The sequence below is a fragment of the Phaseolus vulgaris genome, chromosome 7 (genome assembly GCF_051622355.1).
Source record: "Phaseolus vulgaris cultivar YP4 chromosome 7, ASM5162235v1, whole genome shotgun sequence".
Taxonomy (NCBI): Eukaryota; Viridiplantae; Streptophyta; class Magnoliopsida; order Fabales; family Fabaceae; genus Phaseolus; species Phaseolus vulgaris.
The window spans coordinates 51,489,963-51,502,018 of record NC_143504.1 but is presented as its reverse complement, the minus strand read 5'-3'; the positions used below and the strand labels follow the sequence as shown (position 1 = coordinate 51,502,018).

General features: G+C 29.0%; 1 protein-coding gene across 1 annotated transcript; it reads left to right on the top strand.

Annotated features, from left to right (window-relative positions):
- Nucleotides 1-8,594: 8,594 nt before the first annotated feature.
- Nucleotides 8,595-9,307, top strand: LOC137830015 (nuclear transcription factor Y subunit B-4). Its single transcript, XM_068637089.2, has one exon. The coding sequence runs from the start codon at nucleotides 8,640-8,642 to the stop codon at nucleotides 9,075-9,077; it is 438 nt and encodes a 145-aa protein (XP_068493190.1). The 5' UTR covers nucleotides 8,595-8,639; the 3' UTR covers nucleotides 9,078-9,307.
- The last annotated feature ends 2,749 nt before the right edge of the window (nucleotides 9,308-12,056 follow it).

The window sequence follows — 12,056 nt, the reverse complement described above, 5'->3', positions numbered from 1 at the left end:
GATCCACTTTGAGAGCTTCCACCTGTTCTAGGGTAGCTATAGTCAAAATTTGGTGTGGAAAGGGGTTTGGACAACAGTAGTCAGGTCAATTTGGGACCATAGGAATTAGGTTGTTTTCAAGCAAGGAGTTGTAGATGCGGAAGAGATTTTTCAAAAAGTCCAACTCAAATCGTGGCTATGGATGAAGCATAAGTCGGTCTCTTTTCATTACTCCCTAATGGATTGGATCTTGAATCCAATGCTTTGTATCAGAAGTCACAAGTGGGTTTTGAAAGGAGTTAACTGCCTTGTAAGAGGAAGGAGGCGCCAACGGTGGTGTGTTGTGAAAGTTGCAGAACAAATGTTGTGTATGATGGTGTTGCGGTTGCAGGTTATGATCCTTATGGATGAGGGAGTGGCATAACCTGTTGGGGTAGGAAATGATGTCTGCTGGGTGGATGGTGATCCAATGACTTTTTAGTTTGTTGGATGTTCTGGTGCTGACTTAAAGTGGTAGGGTAGGTTCATTTAAAGTTTGCAGCTGATGTATGATGCTTCTGAAGGTGATGAGGTCTTGCAGAAGTTGGAGAACACGCTGGCAGAAGTAGGTTCTTCTTCTCTGATTGAAGCTGCTGGTTGCAAGGGCTTGGCTGGGCATTATAAATGCAATCATTGAGGGTGACGTTATGTAGAGTTGAGCATGTACACGAACCAGCTTCTGGTGTATGATAATGAGAGCAGTAGGCAAAAACAGGATTAACTGCTCCGTTGGGTTGGAAAGGATTTTGTGCTTCACAAAAGGTGGTTATCGTGGCAGCTGTGACAACTATTTTTCGTGGCCATTTTTTGAGACTGCTATAATAGACCAAAGCAGGGATGCTACCACATTGGTTAAGGCATGATGGATTGGTAAATGAAGACTTGGGATTAATTATTTCCACCAAGGTTATAGTTCCTTTTCTAGGTGCAATAACTTTTGTCTCTGGATGGTTGAGGTCTTTACAAGGAAGAGGTGTCAAATAGATAGGTCTCTTCTTAATCAGTAAGGTATATGAAGACTCTTAACAAGTATATGGAGTGCATGGAAATCACTGCTGTAGGTTGTTGAGGTTCAGTGATGACCACATAGCCCAAAACAGATGTTTTTGGGGCAGCATGAGCTTTATCAATCCAAGCCATTGTATCAGTCCAAGCCAATTGGGGACAATGAAATCAGAGTAGGTGACTATGAGGAGGAATGAAGGATCAAGTATAGGGAGGCTTGGAGGCTGGAGTGTTTTAAGGCATTAAGGAAACATATCTCCAAAGTTGGTGGAGGTGGTTTTTGGTGATTGTGTCCTGTATTGGATAGATTTGTGGTGTAAATGGGTGCTGGTCCTTATGTGCATGACCTATCGTGGGGTTTTTGAGGTTTTTGCAAGCTAAACGTTAGTGTCAAAGGTAGCAGGGTGTCAAGTATGTGTTTGTTTATGCGGTTGCAATTTTAGCACTTTTTGTATAAGGGTGTAGGGGCACCCCTTAAGTGTCCACATAATGATTAATTAATTCTTTGTTGATAAAAAAAATGGTCTTATCAAAACATGATTGGAATAATCTCTTATGATGCAAAATATTTTGATAATACATATTTAATGGTTGATAATAAATTAATTATAGAGTAATATGTCAAGCATCTATGTTTGAATACATTATCTCTCCTGGTTTATTGTGGGAGTAGGATCATAATTAATTTTGTACGATAACCATTAATTTTGTGCATATATGTCTCTTTCTCAGTTTAAAACTAAAGATGATATTGAAAAACAATATATAGCAATGGATGAGGAAGATGTAACATGCTCAATTTTTCAATAACAATGCAAAAAGTAACAAATATTTTGATTGAATTTCTTTATATTAATTTTTCTGTAGCAAATATTTTTATTGAATTTCTAAACAACATTGAAATTTTTTTATTCAATTTTTCATTTTTTCATTTTTTTTTGAAATATAATAACATTGATGAAAGAAGAAATATTGAGTAAATATTTTTAAAAGGACATAAGCATATTAATTTTTTTGGTTATTGTAAAATTAAATTAAAAAAATTGAACTAAGACAAAAAATTAGTGACTAAGTAAAAAAGGGAATATATATTGCATATTGTTGGGGGTAATCTGACCAACTCAAAGCATAATAAATAAGTTGAGCTAATAAAAATTTGTTTGGAAAATGTTGAATCTTATCATTTTATAATAGGATTTTTCTTTCTTCACTTCCTTACTTTCTTCTCGCACTCTTGTAAAATACAAATACCAGCATGTCTTTATCTAAATATATTTTAAATTATGTATTTTAAAATATAATTTTGAATTAGATAATAAAAAATATTTTAAATCATGTAATCTAAAACAATATTATTTAATTTTTGAAATATAATTCTAGATTAGATAATCAAAAGAATATTTTATAATATATAATTTGAAATGATATTATTTAAATTTTAATACACAATTTAGAATATATTTTGAATAGTTTTAAATTTATTAATTTAAATTATTGTAGATTACATAATTTTAAATTGATTACAAAGTATTAGAACATGTATCTTGGTCATTTCATATTATTGAAGTAGGAGAAAAAATTTGTAGGAGTGCAAAACGAAAATCTCTTGAATATTCTGTTCATAATTTTTTGTTTGAACAAAAGGCCAGACCCAAGTAAAAACTAAGAGGGAAACCTTGAATCAGCCCAATAAAACAATATTGAGAATAAAATAAATTCTAAAAGGAGAAAAAGAGCCAACTTCTATCATGATTCTCACAGCATGAAAAAAACTTATATCGTATGAAAAGTTTCCTTAAAGAAATTTCTTTTACATAATTAAATGTAAGATACGATAATACCATTTTTTTTGTTCTACTGCTGATATAAGTCAGTTTTTTAATTCATAAATACATATAATGTTAAAAAATATAATTTTGAAAAAAATTATATCAATCATTTGTATATAAATTAACTTATATGAAAATAATTTTAACTTGAAAAAAATCATTTTTCTAAAGTAATTATAAAAAAATTATCCAAACAAGCTCTTAATATATTTTAACTTTCATATAAAATATTATATCTTCTTAATATATCTTTTTATCTTTACAATTAATAACCAATTTACTCGTAATATATGGTTCAGTTAGAGAAAATGATAAATAAATATTTAATGTAATATTAATTTATAAAATAATTGAGAGCTTTTTATAATTGAGGTTATAGTCTAAGCAAAATAACATATTTCTATGTTCTTAATGAGTTTTCAAAACAATTAATCTTCTTCTTCTCTTCTTGTTTTATCGGTTTTTTTGGATCCGCTAGTTTAGACTCTATTACGAGGACTATTTATAGTGATTGGTTTTGAACTTTAACTTAATTGGACTTTTATTTTTCACACCTTACGATTGTTAAATATATTTTTGATGTTTTCAACCTATTTATTGAACTTTGATACAATATTATTTTATTTTATTATTTATTTATATTATTTTAACCTTTAACATTTTCACCTCACGACCTAGTCACTACACTCTATATCACACGAGCTTTAAAACAAAACAATTTTATGTTTATTTTAATAGGATTTGGTTTCAAAATTAAACATGCAAAAATAAAACTTGTAATTTAAAAAGAATCAAACTTACGTAACAGTATCTAAAAAATTGTGTAAATAAAAAGATCCGTGTGTAAATCCGAACTTTAATTTTCAAGAATAAAATTTTAAACATAAATTAAATAAATATATCGAAATATCAAATTTGTGATTAAGAGGAATAATATAAGAATGAAAAGAAAACTGTGAAATTAAATCTAAAGAACTAGAGATGAAACTAATTCTAAAGAACTGAATTTAGATTATCCAATAAAGACTTAAACTGTATATAAATAGTTTATTTAAGAATATGATGAAAAAAGATACAAACACGCAAATTTTTATAGAAGTTAAAGTTAAAACTCAATTTAAATACACTTTTCTTATTTAATCTTCTAAGTGTTTTCTAAAAATTAAAAGTGATGCTTCAAATAATATACAATGATATTTTAATGAATTTAAACTTAGATTAACTATAAAAACATCAGTCATCTATATCTATTTTTTCCACCTCAAATATTATAAAAACATCTTAATTGTTGACAACTTCTTATGGTTATTTATTTTATAATAAAATTACACTTACACCACTTTGTTAAAAATTATGCTATACACATCCATGAAACTGTTTTCCATTTGTAACTAACAAATCCACATTTTTTTTAAGTTTTAAGTTGTGATTATCTATACCTGTAAGGTTATTTTTATAATCGTTTTTAAGTATATATAATATTTTTTTATTCTATTCTTGTTTAATCTATTTCATTTTATTAGTACAATGAAATATTTTATATTTCATATGAATTACTTAAAAAAATAAAATTATTTTTAATTTTTTTAAATTAATGTTAAGGGACAATTTTTATGTATAAACTAACTCTCCACCCTTCCATTAATCTCTTATTTTAAAGCAACAACATAAAGAAAAAGGGAGTATACCCTCACATTCATCCGATTTCCACACCAAATCTCAAGTATCAAATATAATAACTTTCATTTTCAATTATTCTTTTCACTCTATTTCAAGCAACTCTATTTTTTTGGCAAATCATTCTTTTGTATCTACTATCAAATGAATCATAATCTTAAGTGAACATCATCACACTTTTCGATCTCAAACTCACTAATGGAAGAAAAAAAAAATTGAAGAAAAAGATAAACTCAAACCAGAAGAAAACAAAATAGGTTAATTAATCAATTCATCAATTTTTTTTACATATTATTTTTTACTTTTTAATTTTCAACTCATCCAAAATTATTTATGTATATCATTGTAAAAATTAATCAGAGGAAGAAAATTCAGATACACATACATTATTACGTATATGTTTTCGCTAGTATATATAATCCTACTTGAACTTCCACATTTTGGACAAAAAATTATTATTCTGATTATATGATCTCATCAAATTTATATCTTATTGCATTATCTATTTCATCAACTTAATTTTTATTTTATTGAAAACCATAATATCTCTATTTTGATGAATTGACTTCCAGTATCAATAGTTTTTCTTTACTGGATTAAATAAAATAGAGTATTTGAGGATGTTCCTGCTTCAGACAACACGTTAGTGATAGAATTACATCGTATATGATTCACTACATCGTACTGATTTGGAGATATCTTGACTCCCTTTAGACTTGATGTTTTTTTTTTAAAATAGCTACAACATTCACAGAGAACCACAACATACTTTTTGTGTAGCTTGTATCCATATAACTAACAAAGTTGGAACCCATGACTAAGTGAAATATCTCCTATCAAGGTAGAAAACAGAGGAACCAATATGAACAGCATGCTACAAATGGAAGTTTCTGGTGCACAAAATGGCAATTCAGTTTTAAACTATGTATTTAGTGGCTTGGAACATTATTAATTTTGGATGTTGTGCATCACTGAATCATTGTGAAAGTAAAACAACAAGCGGATAGAAACAAGCAAATTTGTTTGGGGAACTTTTTTCTCAATTCACTCAAGAATTACCCTACTTATATACTATAAATTACTGCACTTCTGATATAGTGCTACGTTCCTGTCTAAACCAAACATAGCATAAGGGTGTACGAATGTTTGGAAGCATGAGAGAAAGGTAGAAATGTTAGAGATTCTGTGATGAACTACAATCCAAAACCTCAGACTTGAAAAAATCTCCTCGTAATAACAAATTTCATCCTTATATTGCCTTTCACTTCTTGTTATGCTATTCAACGTTGAATCTTTTCTCAACTATTATCATTACGCTCAAATTTATTTACTTAAATTTAAATAATTCAAAATAGATGCAAATGTAAAAAAAACTCTTCAATCTTGTGTTGAAATTAAATACGGACTTTTTTTTAACTCCACCAGATATATGGTTCAACGCACGCAAAAACCCTAAAAAAACGTCTAAACAAATACAAACTTTTAAAACATAAAAATTCAAAAAATATATAATATAAAAAATAATTTAAAAATGTGTTTTTTTATAAATGAATAATGCCATTCATTATTCAACAAACCATGCAAATATTACTTTCATATAATTGCACACAAAGTTACAATTGTCAATCAATAATCATGCCATAAAGTTGAAAAGAAGAAGCCCAACCTTATACATATGTATAGAAACATGCTTGCTGTAAACAAATTAAAACTTTTAGGAAAAAGTTCACTTTTGTTAATAATAACAAAAAAAAAAAAAGATTGATCACATATAAGAAAGTGTAAGAACATAACTAAACCTGACAGCTTTAAAAATAGCGTATTCTACTATCTTACATACAGCACATTAAAAGGCTTACCTTCTACATTGACTGTTATTAAAATCTATATAAAATGTGATTTTTCATGTGGAATATATATTTCATGTATTCATATAATTGATATTGAAAGACCTTAATTACATCCAACTATGCTCTTTCTACATTGATGATCAGTATAATCTTTAACAAAATTGATGTAAAATAGTGTTATTGTAGCTGCATTCAAAAGCAAAGTTATTAAAATGATGAGATGTAAACCTTTTCATATGTTGAGAATCTAAGCATCAATTGGTTTAGTTAATATTCAAGAGGAGAGTCCTAGAATTTGATAAAGCTTAAGGAATTCGAATTTATAAAAGAAGAAATGCCATTGCCACAAAAGATTGTCAAAAACATAATTTAACATAAAGCAAAGGCTATTATAAAAGAAATTATGGTATGTAAAAACTTCTTTTTAGGTATGTTTAGGTCGGATCTGTCCCAGAACATGAAAATGCAGAAATGTGCTCCACTTATGTGAGTAGTAGGAACACTAAGATTATATTATTCTCCAATAACTAAATAAATTATGGATAAAAAATGGGTGTGTGGGGGACCAATTGTACCTTAACTCATAAACTTTGATTCTAAAAAACACAAAAAATTGAACAGTAGCACTTGTCTTTGGATGCAGAATATGTGATTTTTAGTGTGCCACTCAGCTTTATGCCCACCCAAAATAGAAAGTAAATGGCAGACTTGCATATTTTTAAGCAGATTTCCCCAGGAAAACTGCAATCACATATGCCATTTAATTCATGCATTAGCATTAAAAATTGTCATGGAATTTTGTCATCTTTTTCTCGTATCTTCTCCTGCCATCTTTTAGCCAAATTGTATTGCAAAAGATTCTTAAAACAAATAATTTGAGCTCATTTTTCATTTCTATCGACTTCAATACTATTATTCTCTAAGTCTATTTTTTCCCTATGTTATATATATAACAAGAATTAATAGTTTTCATTTTAAATACATATGTATTGTTGAATATATATATATATATATATATATATATATATACACGAATGACTGATATTAAAAATTAATTATTTGTTAGATTATTACTTAAAAATGTGTATTTATCATTTACATCTACCATTAAAAAAAAATTTAATGATATATATTGATTACTATAAACAGAGGTATACCTAATCTAATACATATTCTAATAAAACACAAGTTGTAAATGATGATGTCTCCATTTAATTATTTGAAGAATATGTTGTGTACTTGGATAATAATTTTAGAGACTTGTTTATTTAAAAACTGCTATCATATTATGATTCAGCCATAATTATATTATTAATTTATATTTTAGATAATACATTATTTTTAAAAAAATAAAATTATATGATAATAATTTAGGTAAGAAAAACATTTCAACTAGCTTTAAATTTCTTTGTTATTAGCTAAAAAGTAGTTCGACTATATCACTAGTATTTAGTTTTAAGTAATATTTTAACTTTTCTTACTATTTAAGTTATATTTTTATCCTTAAAATATTAATTAAATTTATTATAATTTTTTTTTACATAAATTAGGATTCTATTATTTCTTTTTACAAGTTATTATATTTTATTTAAATTTGACTGGAATATCTTAAGAATATATAATTAATGCACAAAATTAAAATTAAAAAGTGTAATTAAAATATTTTATATTTAAAAATTACAAAATGTAAAATTAACTAAAATAAAATAAAACTTGAATTATCTTTTTTCCATAAAGTTAAGTTAAATTTATATAAAAATTTAATATAAACATATTTATTTGTGTAATTTTATACTTATTAATTAATTAGTATAATTTTATTTATCACTTAAAATTCAATAAGTTTTTAGATAACTTTAAATTATTAGTTATTTTTTTCATGTAATTCTTAAGCTCAACTTTTCTAGTAACTTTTTGTTAAACATAACCTAAAGACAAATTTTATTGTGAAATCGAAAAACTAATCAGTACTTGAGTAAAATTTATTCATCTCTTATTTATTAAGATGTGGTTTTTCCTCTCTAACATGATACATTGGCATATTTTTATGAAAAGACCTAATTAAATCCGTTAATATGTTGCGTTACAATAAACATACCAGCATTTTCACATGTGACATTTGTATCGTGTTTCACAAATTGGCTTCAGTTACACAAAAACATGTATAAATTTAAACAGATAATCTATTTAAAACATTGAAAGTTTTGTTCATACATAGATCAAAATCTAAGGTGTGCACAGTATCCATCTGATCTTAGAAATGGATCAGGAGGAGCAGGATAAAGCGTTGCCCATTGCAAATGTGGGTAGAATCATGAAGCAAATTCTTCCTCCTAGTGCAAAGATCTCCAAGGAAGGGAAACAACTAATGCAAGAGTGTGTGACAGAGTTCATAAGTTTTGTGACTGGTGAGGCATCTGACAAGTGTCACAAGGAGAATCGCAAGACCGTTAATGGGGATGACATCTGTTGGGCTCTAAGTTCCTTAGGGTTTGACAACTATGCTGAGACCATAGCAAGGTACTTACATAAATACAGGCAAGCTGAAAGGGAGAAAATGAATCACAACAAAAAATATGAAGGATCAGCAACACAAACTCTCAACCAACCTCAACTTATCCTTCCTCCTCCACCACCATCACTCTCTAGGGTTACTGGCAAAGTTCAAAACCCTCCCACTACAGATCAATCTGGATGAATACATGGTTTCTGTGTTTTTCTGAAGATCGAGCAAGGATCACAAGAACAACCCTTCTAATTTTGTTGAATTTTGTGAGGTAATTTTGCAACTGCACATCTGCTCAAATAAGAGGACTTCCCCTTCTACCTTCTTTAAATAGTGTATCACTACTGTTGAGCTTCTGTAATGTTGTATATTAATTATATGGGTATTGATTAAGAATAGTAGCGCTAAATTTTCTACTATAATCATTCATAAAAGTGATCTGATTTAGCATGTGTGTTGAAGATAAAACTGGGCAAGGCCGGTTTGCAGAAGGTATTTACTTCCAAATGAAATCTTGGGCTAATTATTATTTGCCATCAGGTTACTGTGAACACCAGATTCCTTCTATTCAATATCATATTCAAGACTTAAGGGGAATGTTTTGTTAAATATAGGGTTGATGAATTTAGTTTCTAGCTAGATTCAGCTTATATTATTACTATCTATTATTAGTTAATTACCAGTTAGCATTTTCATTCATTTTTAAAATGTATGTTTTACAAGTGATCTTATATGTACACAAAGGATTATTAGTAGCTGAGTTTCTGACAAACCAATAATAGAAACTAGTAATGGTAATGGTAACTAACATCTAACATATATTCTACAAAATTTGCTAGGTTTTGAAATGGATGAAACTCTTCTCATCTTTTTTATCATTTCTTGCATTTTTGCACTTTGAAACTTCCCTTTCTAGTTAATGAATTAATTGATCTCCGTGATACTTCAATGCATATCATTTGCTCCAGAACTAATTACAACCTTCCTGGTGATTGATGTTAATTTCTTTAGAACATTGTTTATGCAGAACATATTTAGTAGTTCAGTTCTGAGGCTTTGAGTAACCTTAGCAAAATCCCAACATTTCATTTCTATACGTCTATCATATGAAGCGAATGAACGAAGTTTATCAGTTCAAATAGATATATGCTTGGTGATTGATCCCCAACTTCTTCTCAACTGATATTATATATCATGATCAATTGTTAAATAGACTTTATAGTCTTGCCACAATAAGGATTTAACTGCAGAAGAAGCACAACTTTGTAACCCAAATGCAAGTAAAACTTAGCCAGTAACAGTAAAAAGGCTATATATAAAATAATCCAAGACATACATGTACTAGGTTTTGATTTTCTAACCCTAGAACCGGGACCACTATCTCGTTGCTTTACATGTGCATAATTAACCGTGAAAATCGAATCATATCTCAGGCATGCCTGCATTCTACTATATTTCAAATTAACTGTTAGGACATTGTCCCATTAAAGTTGACAGCAAATTCCTTCTCAATTTTAACTTCTGTCAGAATTAGGGTTTCATCGATGGCCTGAGATTTTCACACAAGCGCTTGGGACCACTTCAACTACTTTACCTTATTGAACTGAACTCTCTCTCTCGCTCTAAATAAACTTCACTGAGAAACATGTTTCCCGTCTGAGAAAGGCAGAGCGAACAATGGTGTTAACCTTTTACATTTGAGATTTTATATTAAAGGATAAAAACCGTAAAACCAAAGAGATTATAGAGCAATTTAGAATTAATATTGTGCAGCTTCAGAAACCGCAAAACTTTTTGGACTATCCATACCAATGCAATGATGTAGTTGACCATTTTACTTTGAAAACAGTAAATCACCACTAAGACTACGTGTACATACCACCAGTACTGCAACACTAAGATATGGCTTGATTTCTTGATAGAATAACTGCAAACATTAAAATTTGTAACCGGTGAATGATGGGATGATTTGCACAATTGAACACTTTGAAATGAACAGTGTTCCCATGGGCTCCGACCACGAAATTGCGGCATCGAGATCCATAACCTTGCGCTATAGCATTCCTTTTGAGGGAGTGGGTACTGACACTTATCAACCATTATGGCAAACAGCGTCAGATGTGCCTTTTTTTCAGGATCATGGGGGTTCTAGTCCATATAAGTTGCAGAACCTCAACAGCACAAAATCCTAACCTTAAATTACATATGTTCTTGCATAGACAAAATGGATTTGGATAGTAATTAGAATTGGTTGTACAATTGCTGATATCTCGGTCGTTCAATCGCTTCTCCACTTCTTACTTCAAGTCTCTTTCTTTAATTGCTGAATATCAGATATTCAGTTCGGGTTGATTTGAAAAAGTACTCCGACGAAGTAAGTAATCAATATACAGGAGTGTATATTAAAAATCGAAGTGTTGCTCGAATTTGGTGGGAGGTGTCCCTATTCTCAAAGAGTCCGTGTAATTGTCTTAACTACTATTTATAATAACTACTTTAAATATATTCTAACTCGATTGGTAATCAAGATCGAGTGACATGACTTGTCTGACTGATTAATACAATATATAAATATAATAACTATATACCGATTTAATGGTTGTGAAGCTCATTTTCAAAATATTAATATTCCATGTAATTTAATGAATGGCTGTGGCCATGGTACCATTCCATGAAGGAACTCTGAAAATTATACTGTTAAAAGGCTTTAACATGATTGGAAATATATGAATCTGAGTTACGAATTCTTATGGTTACTTCACCAAAATTTCAAGCTGAAAGCTTCTCTAATGTTCGATTTATGCTTTAAGAAGGGATCAATGTCAGTACATTCATCCCCGTTCGTTGTTTAATTCGTAGAATAGCCAGCTAGAATCCCACGCGAAACAGAAATTCATCAACATTTTTCAACCCTTCTTTTTGGAAATGTAAACAGCACTATTTTGTATTTTCATATTTAACAAATTTCTTTTTGCTGAAAAAAATGTTCAAAAGTTCAGTACCATATGTTGAATTATACTTATAATTTTGCACAAAGATATGAATTTAGTTAATAAGTTGGTTATAACTTTAAATAGCAAGTTTTAGTCAAACTGGTGAGATCTAAAAAAAATAAGTTCTAATTATATCGTAAGCTCTGATGAATAGTGATGTAAAGACATTGTTCTTTTG

Bases quoted from the DNA above. Each gene is read 5' to 3' on its own strand.
- LOC137830015 (XM_068637089.2), top strand. From the start codon at position 8,640: ATGGATCAGGAGGAGCAGGATAAAGCGTTGCCCATTGCAAATGTGGGT.